Raw genomic sequence first — 15,807 nt, 5'->3', positions numbered from 1 at the left:
CAATTAAGATGTTTGTCACTCACACATTGGGATTGAATGATAAAGTTAGAGAGGGATTTCAACGAATTGAAGAAACAAATACACCGTAAAGTGAACCGCTTCAGTTCGCGTCTTTTTAATTCCGTCATTGGTTCTTAGTCAGTAGAAAGTACACCGATGAGGTTGTACGGTTGAAAACTCTAGATCTTCGCGAGTTTGCCATTTCTAACTTCCCACGTGCTCGAGGACCAACTGAGTTGACACGAGAATCAGTATTTGTGATTTTCCGCTGCGGTGTCGTTTGTTTCATTAGCGCCATCAATAGACTTTGGCCGAATCTTCGGGTCAAAATGCTTCTTGGCTTCCTACTAGTAACAAAGATACAACCCCCCCCCCCCCCCCCCAAAAAAAAAAAAATAAATAAATAAATAAATAAATAAATAAAAAATAATAATAATCAGGGAATGGGATTGCTGAAAGAACCCGAGCTGGAAGTCTTAATGTGAATAAAGCTTTTTCCATGAAATTTCAAATTTGTACGCGTTTACGGCAAATTAGAACGACTAGCCACACAACGACGGTGGAAAATAGACGGCCTTTTTGTTACATATATACATAATTTATCCGGTGGATAGCGTTATCCACCCTTTTAACAACTGAGGCTTGGTACAAAATTTAACTAAGCGCGCAGTGGAGTTCAGAAAATATTGTAGTTTCTGTAGCGATTGCTTGTTTATACCATAAAACAGAGCATTACAGTGATTCAACCTGGAGATTATTAAAAATGATTTAATACGAATTTTAGTGGATTCTACACTTAAGAACTTTCTAATCGTTGCTATGCGTCTCACCTGATTAAAGGAGGACTCGCAGACGGCATTTACATGCTGAGGTATAGTGTGGTATTTGTCAAACGCTATTCCTATATCCCTGGCAGAGTCGCTAGGAGATATTACTTCCTCAATGTCTTAAGACTCTATGCAAGGCTGCTCCCGATATCTACAGCTCAAGACAAGTAGCTCATCAGCCTTATCTTTGTTCAGCTTGAGCTTGTTGGAAGACATCCATAGCCCAACCGTGGTCACACTGGTTTTTATCTTGTGGACAGCAGATCTGATTTAAGCTGGCTTCCTGGATAGCTGGCGCACTCTAGTCTGCGTGGCCGGCGTTCTAAGCCGGGTAAGGAGTAGGGGAGTTCGAGCGCGAAGTGCGATCGGGGAAGTGGTGCTCTCTCTTCGCACCTCGCGCTTCGCGCTCGCAATCCCCTTCTCCTTCCTCTTTGAACGCCGGCCACGCAGGCTAGCGACACTCGCGTCTGAGTGCTCTTTTTCGGCGGACTCGAGCAAGAGTCGCGTCGAGCAGCGAAGCCGCGAGGGGATTGGTGAAGAGTCGAGTTGAGATCACTCGCGGCTTCGCCTTGACTTCGCCGCTCGCTACTCACGGGCTTCGCAATTCGCCACTGGCAGACCACCCTATGTGTTTGCAGTTAAATCTCTGTTGACATACGAGACCGACAAACTATAGCTTGTCTTTCCTCTTACATATGACAGTGATATGAAGCCAACGGTCGAAATCGATTTGGTGAAATAACGCTTTTAAAAGGCGCAGAAATAAAATGCCACACATGAGTTGACTCACATTTACCTTATTATAGGAAATTAACGATACATGTTATTAACGCGAATTTCAAAAATTCGCGTTAATTTTATTAATGTTAATTAATATAAACACGTTTACTGTAAGCATTTAACCAGAACTTTTCTTAAATTCGCGTTAATTTTATTACGCGTCAATTTTGTTCGCGTTGTTAAAATGCCTCGTTATATTCCTATAATAAGGTAGACTTTATTCGGATCGAAATAGGTCTAAATATGTATTGTTCAGTGCTTAAAGCTTTATTCATATATCACTTGCGCCGCCAAAATCCGCCAGCTACGCAGGGTGCCAGCGCTGGCATAATTTTGGGCAATAAGATATAATGTCAAAATGGCGTTACAACTGGGAAAAGTGACTTGCAAATGTATTGCGTGACAACTGAATCATTATGCATTTGACAAGCGTCGAAAAACAAACGAGGCGTAGATATGCAGATATAATATTTCACTCAAATCAGCTTCATTGAAGCTTGAACAACATCGAGGTGCTTTGTGATCAAGCGTATATTATCACGAAATAACTGAAAAGCGGCAAGGACATCACACTTAGGGCATAAGGTACTATTCATTTAGTCATTATTAGTTATTTCAAATTAAATAATTCCAGCCTCCGTAGCTTCGTCTGCAAAGCGTGGCCGGGGACCTTTGACTCTGAGGTTCTAAGGTAAACTGTATTTTCAGAGGCAGTAAGCATTTTGCTTCTAGACTGCAGCTCCTATCCTAGCAGACAATTTGTGGCTCTTAATTTTGACTCTTTTTATACGGCGTCGAATAAGAAAGCATATAACAACATGCAACACGTTTGTTTCTCCGACGAACTACAAAAGCGTCGGGTTTTTCCCCCTGACTGTGCGTGACAGGGCAAAGTGCAGTCATATAATTCAGTGGCGGACCAAACGGCTCTAATCTTTTCGTACGATCCGATCGATTCGGGCGGTAATTTACCTGTTCTTTATACGTTTTAACCCAAACTAAACACAGAAGAGGACAATTCGATAATAGAAATAAAAACGTCAGACGATTTTGTTGGAGTGATAGAAAGTAATAGACAGCTTTTTGTTGACGGCAAACTCTCTCCAGTCTCCCTCTTCGTTTTGTGTCACAAAATCCTTGATGTACTATATCGGCACTATGGCCAGGCTAGGTCAAACAGTGCGCGCGATCAGTTTGTAGCAGGGCGGGAGAAGGCTGGTTTGTAGCCTGCATAGCAGGCGCCTGTGCAGGTTTTTGGCACATTAATTTTTTGGGAAAAGGGAAAGGCGCGAGACGGCCACGCACGCGCCCAAAACCAGCACAGGCGCCGTTGCAGGCGCGTTAGTCTGATTCCCAGAAATCGGAGGTCAATCGCGACCCCTTTCTACCTCTCTAGTTCGCGGCCCCTTCGCTCTCCTCCTTGGTAGGAGAAAGGGGAAGTGAGAGGGCCGCGATCGACCTATGACCTCTGAGAATCATGCTAGCGATCAGTAGACGGCGTTATTATTGAATCGGAGGTAAATGTTTTACTCTTCCAGCGCACAATGGCATCACGGGATCACCAGGCAGGATATTCAAAGCATCTCAGTGGTAAGTTGTCCGATCTGACGGAACATTCAACGGAAGATGACGTCAGACGCGTGTATGATGACTGGGCGGGCAGGTATGACAAGGTAAGGAATTTGATCTGCAGTTGAACAGGTCACTTAAAGGGACTGTGTCACGGCTAAGTTAATTTTATGTTATTAAATTTTGCCAAACACTCGCTATGAAACTAAATGTTTGCAAAGAAATTAATTTTATGATTTTAAATGACAAAACCATAGCTTCACTGCAGCCAAATGTGTTTCCCGGCGTTATAATTTAAAGTTACAAGCAAACAAAAAACTGTTCCGCCGGATCACTTTTCAAAAACCCATATCGCAATCCGTTTCAATCTTCGTCACTTTTGGCCATCCGTACTTTCTTTTGCATTTGGTGTGTTATTTAAATATTCCTTCACTGTTTTAAGATGTTATTTTATATATTTAAACGAATTTGGTGGTCATTTCCTATGCCTAAGTTTGGCTAAAATCCGTGACACGGTCCCTTTAACACAGTATTCAGATTAAATACTCGCGAGGAAAGCGCGGACAGTTATGGAAAGTAGTAGGAAAGAAGTCTCCGTCTCTTGTAGCTGTTACAGTCAACTCTCTCTAAAACGGACACCCTTGGGACCGGCTTCAACTGTCCGTCTAAAGAGGTGTCCGTCAAATTAAGGCATGGGCCTCTCGTCATTCGCCCAGAAAGTGAGGGGGTAGTCTATCTCTTGAAGCTTAAGTTCTAGCAGTATGAAACTTTGCCCGATCCATTGATTATCAATTGTTGTCATTTTAGCATGTCTAAAATATTCAAATTAGGTCACGTGACCTATTAAGGCCCAAAAACGATTTTACTTAAAACAGGAACACTTTTTCCTGCTTCCTTAAAATTGCTGTTTGTTTTACAACTTTAAGGCGATTAGGTATATTGTTTCTGTGCTTGGAAATGTTAAGATATTTTAAAAGAAACGTTTCAAAAGACAGAACACTTTTACAGGGAGACTGGGTACTAGTTTAAAAAGCTGTTTATTTCCAAAATCAATCAAATATTCAACAATTGCCAAGCACAGTTTCTTTGCTGTTGCTATTAGGACTTGTCTTGTACCATTTTAGTTGAATTTCTCTTGCTATAAACTGTTCCCATTTTCGCTTAAAGATTTTCCACGATTATTTGGCGTATTAAATCACGTGACCTAATTTGCATAACTTCGACATGCCAAACAATCGTCACTTTTGGAGGCTCATCTGTTTTCCACAATTTTATGTTGTAATGAACAACGCCTTAGAAGTTAGACCACCCCCTCACTTTTTTGTGGGAAATAACTGTTGACCCTTGCCTTAATTTGCCCGAGAGGAAGTTTAGTTACAGTAAAATGACTGAAAAACGGCAGGGACGGGACTAACACCAGGTGTCCGTCGTCTTATAGAGGTGTCCGTTAAGAGAGAGTTGACTGTATTCCCTGCGATCAGTCTCCCCTTATATTCGTCTTTTTTTTCCAATATCCCCCAGTTGACCCATTCTCACTCTGCCCTCTTAAACGAGGGCAAAAGAAACGATGACTGGGGACTTTTAGGAAGGTTTGTTGTCTATACGTATCTCCGGCCGGCAAATAACATTCATGGATTTCGCTTTTAAACAAGACCACAGATATGAGTTTCGATTTCGTTATTTATTCAGTTTTTTGGAGGAGTGGGGCGGGATGGGCGCTTATTCTAGGCTGGGCGCTTATTAACTTTTACTGCCGATAGAGTGGGCGCTTATTCGAGGTTGGGCGCGTAATCGAATAAATACGGTAAAAGAGCGAGAGATGAAATAGTGCACTCCACCATAGCTATTTGCTTTACATTTCAGGATCTCAGCACAGCTGGTTGTGTCTTTTATAAGCCGACGTCCAATTTTTTCGACAATGTAGTTGATGAAGTCTTTCAAGGAAAAATAACGAAACAAGAAATCAGAATAATGGACGCTGGAGCCGGAACGGGACTTGTGGGAGTGGAGCTTCATAAACTAGGCTATGACAACATAGACGCGCTGGATATTTCACAGGGAATGTTAAATGAAGCAAAGAAGAAAAATGTCTATCAGAAATTCATCTGCGCCCCTCTCAGTGACCAGCGGACGCCTGGTATCGAGGCAGGCGAATATGATGCCTTAGTCTGCGTGGGAACGCTCGTCTTCGCGCATGTAAAGCCAGCAGCTTTTGACGAGATAGTAAGAATGGTTAAAAATGGTAAGTGTTCCCACGTGAGTATACTCTCTTTGGGGGTAGTGGCCCCAACTTAATCCCCTCCCTCCTCTCCCAGTGAACGTCCAACGGGTCAAGGATTGTCCAGTAACTAGCAAGTACTGAACTGTTAAAGTGAAGGTTTTTTTTATCCAAGTTTCTCGTTGACTTTTAATTTGCAGCCTTTTTTGAATTTGCTTTTAATTTCAAACACAAATACAATGACCATTTCTTTACTTCACAACACGGTTTTTCGAGTTGTACTCTTAGCTATAGAGCGATCTTGAACAATTGCATGTAAATCATAAAATAATGTAACTTGAATAACGTGATTGAAAACGTTTCTAAGATGCTCAACAAAGTAATTTTAAATTGGCTCAATCACCGTTTTAAATTCCCTTTGTTGAAAGGGCTTTTTACTTCGGTTGATTTGATTGGCTAGATTTAAATTCTCTGTTAAAAATCTAGCCAATCAAATCATGTGTCCCCAGAGCCACTTGTTCCTCGTGCCCCAGGCTCAGCTGGCTAAGAGGGACAAGCGGCTCTGGGAACGAGAATGCCTAGATGTACACTGATGGGTACCGGCAAATTTAATGCTTGGGGTAATCTTGCGATGGAAAGGAGGAAAAGAAATACTCCTGGTCACGTGATGCTACCGAAACCAGGATAATTAATGGATTTTCTTGTGAAAGAAAAAGAAGAAAAATATTTTGTTATTTTCATAATCTTAATCAGCCCAATAAGCAGCTTACTGATGTGCTTGTTATTTTTAATTGCATTTTGCTTGATCCTCACAGGGGGACTTGTTTGTTTCACACTTCGCGCAGACGGATACAACGATTACAATGGAAAAATGGTGGAGCTTGAAAGTCAAGGAAAGTGGAAACTTGTCCGTGAAGAAACACTTCCTTTTTACGATAATGTCCCGAGAGGCCAAAGCGTTTGCATACAAAGTTTGCAAAATCTGATCAAAATTTAAATTCTCCTTAGTGATAACTATACATCTTTTTAATGTTAGTTCTGAGAATTATGGTTATACATCGAGACAATATCCCATAGTTGATGAATGTCTTTAGTCTCATTAACTGTGTGCTTGACAATGCATACAGGGGGATTTTTTTTTTTTTCTCCCCCCCGTAGATAAAGAGAAGAAACCCGGCCAAAAAAAAGGGGAAATTTTTAGACCCCCGTAGGCCCTTACTTCCGGCCCCCTTTTTTTAAACCCCCTTTTTATTCCCAAAAAAATTTTTTTTTTTTATAATTTTTTATGCCGGCCATTCCCGGGGGGGGCCCGGGAAAATTTTAAAATAAAGAATAACTTTTTTTTTTTTTTTAAGCTCCCGTAAGCGGACACCCCAAGAAAATCCTATTAACAACCTCTGTATCTTGTTTTTATAAAGCAACTTCAAATCGCCATTCGTCACAATGATTTTATAGTAATTACAGCACCATATTTCAGTGTTTGTTTTGTCGTCACTTCTATCCCCTACACCTCTAGTGGCCGCTTACGAGAACCATTCTTGTAAGCGGCCAGCTCCAGTTACGGACACTTTTTTCGCGTCCCGAGGGTATCCGCTTACGATAGCTTCGTCTGTAGTCGCAAGTTGAACTTGCGTACAGACTTTCGTTAGCTGGCCAAACGGACTCGCAAGTTTACTGGCAAGTGCACGCAAGTTGTCAAAAAAGCCATTTCAGTGCTACTGCGCGCGCTCGAAGTAAACAGCAAGACTTGCGTTGGGTGGCCAAACGGTGAAAATCTTGGGCCGACTTGCTTGCAAATTTGATCTCCACCAAAGTGGACGCAGGTCGACGCAAGTGCACGCAAGTCCTGGTCAAACGAAGACGCAAGTAGACGCAAGTAAAGTCTATGTTTGGCCAGGCCTTTAGAGAGAGATCCAAAAAGTGAAAAACACATTAACAGTGAAGTGAACCGTTGCATTCTATTCCACCATAAGACGGTTTAAACGGAAATCGCGTGTATCGTTTTGAGAAGCACTAGAAAGACAAAAAAATGGACACTCAGTAAGGTTTCAAAATTTAAGTAGCTTTTCAAAGGAAAATTTCAAATGCATACAAAATCTCATGGTACGCTCAATTTAAACCAAAACTCTCATAAACTCTCATAGTAAGCTTTGTTCACCTGTGGTTTCACTTTATCCATAGACTTATGTCGTGACTAACTCTAATAACTCCGGTCATCCGTAACAAAACCGTCGATATTTAAGTCACAGCTGTGAATGTCGTTACGTATCTTAGAAGACATGCCTTTAATTGGGTGCGGAAAATGGGGTATTTTGGCCTGAAGTGGGATAGGTCTTTGGAGTCTTCGGCTCAAAATGCTTCTTGGCTCAACAAAACGCTAATGATAAAAAAGCCCCAATCACCCTCCCTCCCCCCAAAAATAAAATAAAAAATACAATAAATCACAGGGAACAGGATTGCTGTTAGACTAAAGAGCCCAACAACTTCTAGCAGAAATTCCCGATATATATATAAAAAACTGTTGCTAAAAACTTTATTAACGCTAACGGGAATTTAGAACAACCATGACTAACCACACAACGAGAGTGGAAAATTACTGACCATTTTACTACAACTTTAAAAAGCAGAAGCAACATGACCTATACTGATGGCGGCAAGTTGCCGTCACAACTTTCAGAGTGCTTGTGCTATTTTCTGATTGGACAAAAGGATGGAAACCCTAGCAACACGCTGTCTCTATTTTCCAATTGCCCATAATGCACTTTGTTTGCCCCCCCCTCCCCCCCCCCCCAAAAAAAAAAAAAAAAAAAATTGCATAAACTATTGTTTTGGAAATATGCAGTCCTCCCAAGAGAATTTGAAAACAATAGTTTATGCAAAAATTGGGGGGCAAACAAAGTGTATTGTGGGCAATTGAAAAATAGAGAATTGCAATTTTTCGGTGAAAGGCGGGAAACAAGGATCGCGGGGCTTGATGGTTAGGCTGCGAAACGCGCCCAATGTAACAGGCCCACAACTCCAAGCGCAACGCGCTCCAACCAAGGAGGGGTGCCTGGACACGAAGCAAATCCTACAAGCGCTTCAATCGGATTTGGTTTTGCTTGTATCTTCCGCAGGAGATAGAAGTTCATAAAATGATTCCTTCAGCGCGTCCCACGTAAAGCGCTTCCAGTCTACCTGTTAAAAAAAAAAAAAAAAAAAAAAAAAAAAAAAAAAAATGAGTGTTAGATTTATCGGGAGAAACAAAAAAGAACCATTACCAATTATTTTCCATAGCATAAAGCAGCCATGCAGGTTAACCTGGGTGAAGAGATGTGTCTCTTCGTATGTTCCCCTTTTTCTTCGCTCTCGAAATAATTCGAAATTCGACGCAAAAAAATCCACACTATTATTTAAGGAAGCTTTTCAGAGGTCTTCGTATTATAGAGTATTCCACATTATGATGGTTGCCTTTCAAAAATCAAAAACGTATGAGCTCAAGTTAAACTCATTGGTATCTCTGTATCCCCGTCTAAAACTTACCGTGACTTGGTGAGTCCTTACATGCCGTGGATTCTTACAAAAATATCTCAGCTTTTTGGATAATTGCTGTGGCGTCGAGTACAAATATTCTGCTGAAAAAAAGAAGAGAAATCGTGTCGTTACCTTCAAGTATATTACTTTATCATTTTTAAAATACCATCAATGCAATTCTCGGATATTACCGCTTAATGTCGTCTATTGAAAAACTACACTAACAGCTAATACTGAATATCTTTGAAAAATACATGTTGCTACGGGAGACAGAAAAGGTAGCTTTTGGAGAAAAATTATGTATGACCGTGTCATACTTTGGCATAGGGAGTTGGGAGAAAAGAAAAAAAAACTTAAATTATTAGCAGATATCAACTTACAAGGAAATATTTCTGGATAAACCAGCTTGTTCGGACAAAGTGGATAACAGCCATGTTGCACTGCTTCCAACCTGAAATTTAAAATGAAAATCACTTAGTCAGACTGCAAATGCTGGTGGGTAACCCTGCCGCGTGATGGACTAGCATCCCATTCAAGGGGGGGTAGAAATACTACTATTCATTACAATGTCATACTATAGATATCGGGGATAAGTTCCATTTTGATGGCCATGGACCACTAGGCTTTTAACTTAGCTTTCTTAGCCCCTGAAGGTTAGTCAACTTTTACCGAAATATTGGGCAATAAAACTTATTACATAGCCTATTTAGCTGTCCGATCAGCCTTGCATTTGGTTTATCGTTTTACCTTGCAGGCCTTCCTCACATTCGTTATTTTACAACTGACAGTAAAACTTACATTGAAACACCAAAAAACTCATGTTGAGCAGTAGAAACTGCCACATCAGCAGCCTTAAGAATATTGATATAATCCTGCCGAGATTCCTGATAGCCCCAGTGAAGAACATGATCTTTGATTCGTGTAAAGGCCTCTTCAAAAATACCTTGGAAGCAAATTGAAATAATATTGCAATTTTGTCAACCTATGCCATCACTGTAACAGTTCATTTTGTTATTAGGAAACATTCGAAGGCCTGCTGGTGCTGGAAGAATAATCCGGAATATTAAGTGATTTGGAGAATTGAGTTCCCTGGGTGGGATGGTACATGAAGTTTATTTATTGGGCGGCCGACAAACGGCCATTTGTCGGCCAACTGTTGGCCATTTGTTGGCCGACCGTGGGCAATTTGTTGGTCGACAAACAGCTGACATTCAGCAGACAGGTTATTCTGGGAGGCTGCTCTTCACTTTTATCCATCGCAGCGTTGCCCCACAGCATTTCATCACATGTACATGCACTCAGGAGAAAGAGTGTGAACGACTGTTTAACTGCATGGACACCAGAAAATCCAAGTGTGATTGGAAGACCAAAGACCACTTGGAGAAGGACAAGAAAGAGAGAAATGGGGTGGAGTGGAATAGTTGGAATGTGGCCAAACCGGTGACAAGGAACAGAGAGTGTTGGTTAGAGGACGTGATGGCATGACGACAATTGATGATGATGATGATGATGATGATTTCATCGGGTAGTCCTGACAATTTGTAAGTATTTCTACTCCTGGGTGGAGAGATCCACCCTGTCCTGCCCCCTCCAAACAACAACAACAACAATCTGGAATCCAGTGCAGCAGTCATTAGTTCAAGACCTCTTCCACAAGTTTAACATGTTCACAGAATTTTCTGGTAAAATGTACCTGGAACTTCAGAGAATGTTTCCCCCAAGACAGAGACCTTGAACTGCAATCCTTGATCAGCCAACTGATAGAGAGTGTGGAAAAATAAGTCTGGGTCCTTGTCGTGTTCCCTGGTAAATAGGAAAGTGACTGCAATCAATCATCAATTCGATCGGGAAATCTGAGGGTCACAGGTTTGTTAGTCGCAAGACTGCTACCCTCGTAAAATAAAGATGATTTATTTATTTTTATTTTTGTTTTACTGTAGAAATTTGAGATCAAAATATCAGAACATAACATTTTCCCTGAATCCTCTGCAAAGTGTTGTATAATGATCTCTGCATGTTATTAAGACTGTTTGCTAACAACTACATGTATGTAAGTAAAAAAAAATGCACAAATTAAAGAACATGTACTGTCACATATAAATAATAATGCACACATGGTAATTAAAAGTATTTAAATGTATAGTACATGTACATCATCACATCATCACAATTTTAGGTAATATTTCACTTCTAACTGTCAATCCATAATAAATATTACAGTTTTACTGTAAAGTAGATGTCAAGTACTAATTACACTGTTTCATACCATCTATGAGCCCACACAATATGCAAAGGTCTTGAATCTTTTGACTCCAGTTGTTGATAAACAGAGCTCTTAAGGTGTGTCTACTTTACAAAAACAAAACAGTAAATATATTTGTTGATTATGGCTGATGGTGGTTTACAGTGTACTATTAAGATATCCATGCTTGTGGCAAAAAAATGTTTAAAGCATTAAGTCCACAATTTTTCTCATCAAAATAAAGTTGGTTAATAAACTATTAATAAGAAAAACATTAAATGCTGAAGAACCTGAGTGCCAAATTTTTGAGTTTAGCCAAAGCATATTCTTCATAAATTTACCTTTTTACTGCCATCTGGCATAATCTTCTCCATGACATCTTCAACTGGTATTTTGGTCTCAAGAACTAGACCATCTTTCCCACATGCAGACTCAAAGGCATTGACTTCCTTCAGAGGAAAGTATACCACCCTGCATTTTGGCCTAATCATCTGATCTAGTCCTTTTGGTCGATAATCAGGCATCAGCTTCAGAAAACAATTAATGGATGACAGGAATGACTCCATGTTGAAGCAAGAGTTGAATACCACATCATCAGCTACAAGACTGTACGGAAGGTAGAAAAAAATAATATAATATTTTTTAGTTACAGGGTAAAAAATAAGGCCTGGTGTTCCTAAATAATAACATATTGATAGTAAAACATCAAGTCTTCAATTTTACATGTTATTCTTCCTGGCACCGTCTGGCAATGGATGGTGCTTATAATGGCATGTACCATGGACAAATATCAGTACATATTTTTGAAGCCAAATGGAGGTTACTGAGGGTGACACGGGGAGACCCTGAACACCGCAACACCGCAAAAATAGTACATAAACACCGCATCACCACAAGAAAATTTGATGAAACACCGTCACCGCAATATAATCAAGTTACTTATCAATAAAAACGTATTAGGATTGGTTTAAAGATTAAACAGACAATATTTAACGAAGATAACAGAGATAAATGTAGTTTAGCCTGCGAACAGGCTCCCGAGTGGGGTTCCGCGAGCGAAGCGAGTGGGGTAACGAGAGGGAAGCGAGCGGAAAAGGCTAAATGTAGTTATGCAAGTGTTAGACAAGAAACCGTTATACCGCTAATAATTTCGTTTCACCAAACACCGTAGATTAAAAAACACAAACATCGCACGCCGTAGGGTTTGAGATCACCGCAACACCGCAAGATTTAATTTTATTCACCGCAACACCGCATAAAAAAATGAGCAACACCGCAACCCGCAAACCCCCATGTCCCCTCGTTACTGTGTTTATTATCATTCATATGTTTTTTTCAAATGCCGCTTATTGTGGAGATCTTTTCTTACTGCATTGAAGCATCAAAGTAATTCTGTTAGGATTCAAAATATTGTTGGTCTGTTCAAAATGTTCAACTTCATTTAATTTAACAATTTACCCAGCATGACAACTTAATACCTGAAGTTCAAAAACTGGGGAATATCACTTGGGATATCAACTGATATTCCTCATTTTTGACTGCATCATGTGATGCGTTTAGACCAATCATGTGCATGAAAAAATGGTGATGATGATGGATTATATAATGTATAATCATGGTTATAGTCCCCTAGTGAAAACAAGTCTAATACAATCTATATTACAACAAAACAATGATATCTTAGCATGTACAGATACATGTAGGAGTGCAAATTTCAAGCAGATTAATCCAATTCTTACCATGATAAAATCTGGTTGTAACCATACTGGAAGTCTCTGTCCTGATGTTTTCTCACAGGATAAATGAGCTGATTCTCGTGAAAGTAAAGAACTTTCTTGAGTTGTGCCAGATCTGGCCTCAGAGCCACCAATTCGGCTAAATTCAAAACTGAGCTTGCAAACAACACCCTTAAAAAATTTAACAAGAGCTTGTCAATAGTAAGCTTGTCAACACCAATGTTTAATATTCATGATAATAGATATTATAGATAATGTTGTATCTCATGTTTTTGTGGTCTTATATTGGTGTGTAAATCTCAGTATAGAGTAACACTTAGGTTGTGTTCACACTTAGTGCTCCAGCATTGGTACCTCAGGGCATGGGCAAAAAAATAACGTCATGTTCACACACAGAAAACCAAAGTACCCAAGACAATTACAGTACCATTAAGTTCCTAAGCCCAAAATATGGCATGGACAATTGAAAAAAATAGTATGTCCACATAAGTGCCCAGCAAGAATCGTACCCGGGCACTGTGCCCAGGCACCAAGCTTTAGAAAATACATAATAAAGGTAAACATGTGGACATCTGTTTTCTCGACTGCTCAAGACATGTCCGACAGTTGCCTGTAAATTACAGAAGAGAGATTTTGTGTCTTGTCTCTAAGCTGTTGTTGCTTAGTCTAACACATACAGTACTTAGTCTGGAATTGTCACATGTAATCTACATGGATCTGATCTACTAGTAAGATACCACATTTTGTAAATGGGCGATTCCAGAAAATATCCGTACCATACCACGGACGGCTTTTTGGAAATCCGAGGGCAAGGGGGGGTTCTTTGAACTGGAATTCCGAAGGCATGGGGGGATACTTACGATTGGAATTTCGAAGGCATGGGGGAGTTGCAGATCCTGGATTTCCAGAGGAGAAAACAAGAGTGTGTTCCTTGAAAATGCTTATTTTCCGGACTACCAATTTGCAAATAAAGCACAAACTGACGAGCGCGTCGCGGAAGCAGGATACAAGACAAGTATCGATCAATCAGGCATGTGTTTGCTTTCATTTACAAAAAAAATCGCTAAAATGTGTGTTCTTCATCAAGCTTCAGAGGCCTTAACATTGATGAACTTCTTCATTCGCTCTTTGTTTTCTTGTCAAAGCGGATCCACAAATATTTAGTCCATTCAGGGAGACTCTTTTGCTACGCTTCGAGACGCCATTTTGAAGTTTGTGGGTTGGGAGCGACTGCTGACCCTGAAGGCTCAAATTCAAGATGGCGGATATGTCAGTGCACTCGATCGTATTATCTTCCGAGTTTACACATGTGCATTACACAATATTCTTATTTTTATGTTCTGCACAAGTTTGAGGCAATGTAAAATTAATGTAGGTTGTATCTGTTGAACAAGGGTAAGGAAAAAAGTCTTATTTTTTTACATTTTCATCCCAGAATCTCTTGCGTCATAATGACTGTCTCTATGTACAGATCTAGTCATTTGAAATAATTTGATGTAAAATACGCCACATTGGGCGTATTTGCGTACCCTGACGGGAATTCTAAAGAGCTTGATTAAAAAATGAAAAATCTGAACGGAAGGGGGGGGGGGGGGTTAGCAATTATGGAATTCCGAGGGCATGGGGGGATAATGCATTTTGGAATTTCCGAAGGCAAGGGGGGCTAAAATATGGAAGCCGTCCGTGGTAGGGTACGGATATTTTCTGGAATCGCCTAATACAAGGAAAGAGTAAAATTTATTATCTCCCAATAGTTACCCCACACTTTCCAGATACATGCAAAATAGAGTCTATTTTAACTATGCAGATGTCTTTTGCTATCCACAGTCAAGGGGCCAGTAGCCCAGATACCTGGCCATTGTTCCATGCCTGAAATCCATCTGTGTGTAAAAGCTAAATATGGATCAAAGATGAGGTGCTTCAAAGGAGGGGGGGGGGGAGGGGATAATTCAATATTTTCCTTATCTTGTTTGAAAAAGGGAGAGGAGTGATGGCATGCCCTTTCTGGTACAAAAGTGGGGGACTGTGGGGGAGTAAGGGGGTAAGGGGTGTGCAGGAGGGTGAGGTGGAAGTCGCAGGCCCCTCCTCTAGATCTTTCACTGCTCCTGCTCGTAAACATGTGCACCTATCACTGTTAAGCCGCTCAGGAGGGGAGAGGGGGAGGGGGGAGGGGGGGCAAAGACAAGGGATTTGCCATACAGGGGACTTTTGACCATTTTAATGACTCTCTTACAACATTTTTATTCAAGTTGAGTGACTCTTTTGAACATCAACAAAATTAATGCTCTGGAGTTGGGCATTTGGACAGAAAATCTCAGCTGAGTTCAAATGCCCGGCCTCCCCCTCCTGCAGCTTAACATTGATAGCTACATTGTCCTCCAGTTACTTGTTCTGGATAGCAAATTGGTTGTTACAACCATAATCATGAAACTTACTTGTAATTGGTGTCATAAGGAATATTCTGGGAGAAATACAACGAACTCGTTCTCATTCTCCAGTGCCATTTCTTTGCTGGTAAACAGTGCAGCACGCAGCCTGGAATTTCCTTTACAAGTAAATCGACCAGCTGCTTATGTGATCCGCCGTAAAACGGTTCAACAAGGAGAACAGTTACACCAACAGCACCACATTTTAATGTTTGATCGCATGGATTTAAAGGCACAGGCGATGTCACATCATCACATGCAAGCTCCATTGAATCGAAGCTTTTGTTTATCGGTCAACGTCAGATTTTAACAGGTGCTTCCGTTTACTGACAATATGTCGCTCTTGCACTAACATTTATGGGATTTTAAGCTGGCAATCTCCTCAACTACCTACTGCTTTCGTTGCTTACTTCAAAAGTTGGCAGATATCTTTGGAAGAAGAGTTCATAAGCCAGAGTTCAGTTCAAGAGTTCATAAGCCAGAATATTTGCGTCAA

At 40.5% G+C, this 15,807-nt stretch overlaps 2 protein-coding genes across 3 annotated transcripts; one reads left to right on the top strand and one right to left on the bottom strand.

Annotated features, from left to right (window-relative positions):
- The first annotated feature begins 2,061 nt into the window (after nt 1-2,061).
- Nucleotides 2,062-6,515, top strand: LOC144660639 (methyltransferase-like protein 27). Its single transcript, XM_078521319.1, has 4 exons — nt 2,062-2,192; nt 3,146-3,280; nt 5,040-5,418; nt 6,210-6,515. Exons 2-4 carry the CDS (start codon nt 3,152-3,154, stop codon nt 6,389-6,391), a joined length of 690 nt encoding a protein of 229 aa, XP_078377445.1. The 5' UTR covers nt 2,062-2,192; nt 3,146-3,151; the 3' UTR covers nt 6,392-6,515.
- Nucleotides 6,516-8,075: 1,560 nt separating this feature from the next.
- Nucleotides 8,076-15,767, bottom strand: LOC144660623 (tRNA-queuosine alpha-mannosyltransferase-like). 2 transcript variants are annotated; one of them, XM_078521299.1, is made up of 10 exons: nt 15,321-15,454; nt 14,644-14,765; nt 12,889-13,056; nt 11,491-11,755; nt 11,174-11,253; nt 10,601-10,710; nt 9,706-9,850; nt 9,288-9,358; nt 8,917-9,008; nt 8,076-8,571 (listed from the first exon to the last, which is right to left on the bottom strand). In XM_078521299.1, exons 2-10 carry the CDS (start codon nt 14,661-14,663, stop codon nt 8,476-8,478), a joined length of 1,047 nt encoding a protein of 348 aa, XP_078377425.1. In that variant the 5' UTR covers nt 14,664-14,765; nt 15,321-15,454; the 3' UTR covers nt 8,076-8,475. The 2 variants fall into 2 exon arrangements, with proteins under 2 accessions (XP_078377425.1, XP_078377424.1); XM_078521298.1 differs by lacking the exon at nt 14,644-14,765 and having other exon boundaries at nt 15,321-15,767.
- Between the last annotated feature and the right edge of the window lie 40 nt (nt 15,768-15,807).

Source organism: Oculina patagonica, chromosome 7, assembly GCF_052425735.1.
Source record: "Oculina patagonica isolate OP01 chromosome 7, crgOcupat, whole genome shotgun sequence".
Taxonomy (NCBI): Eukaryota; Metazoa; Cnidaria; class Anthozoa; order Scleractinia; family Oculinidae; genus Oculina; species Oculina patagonica.
This window is presented reverse-complemented; position numbering and strand designations above follow the sequence as displayed.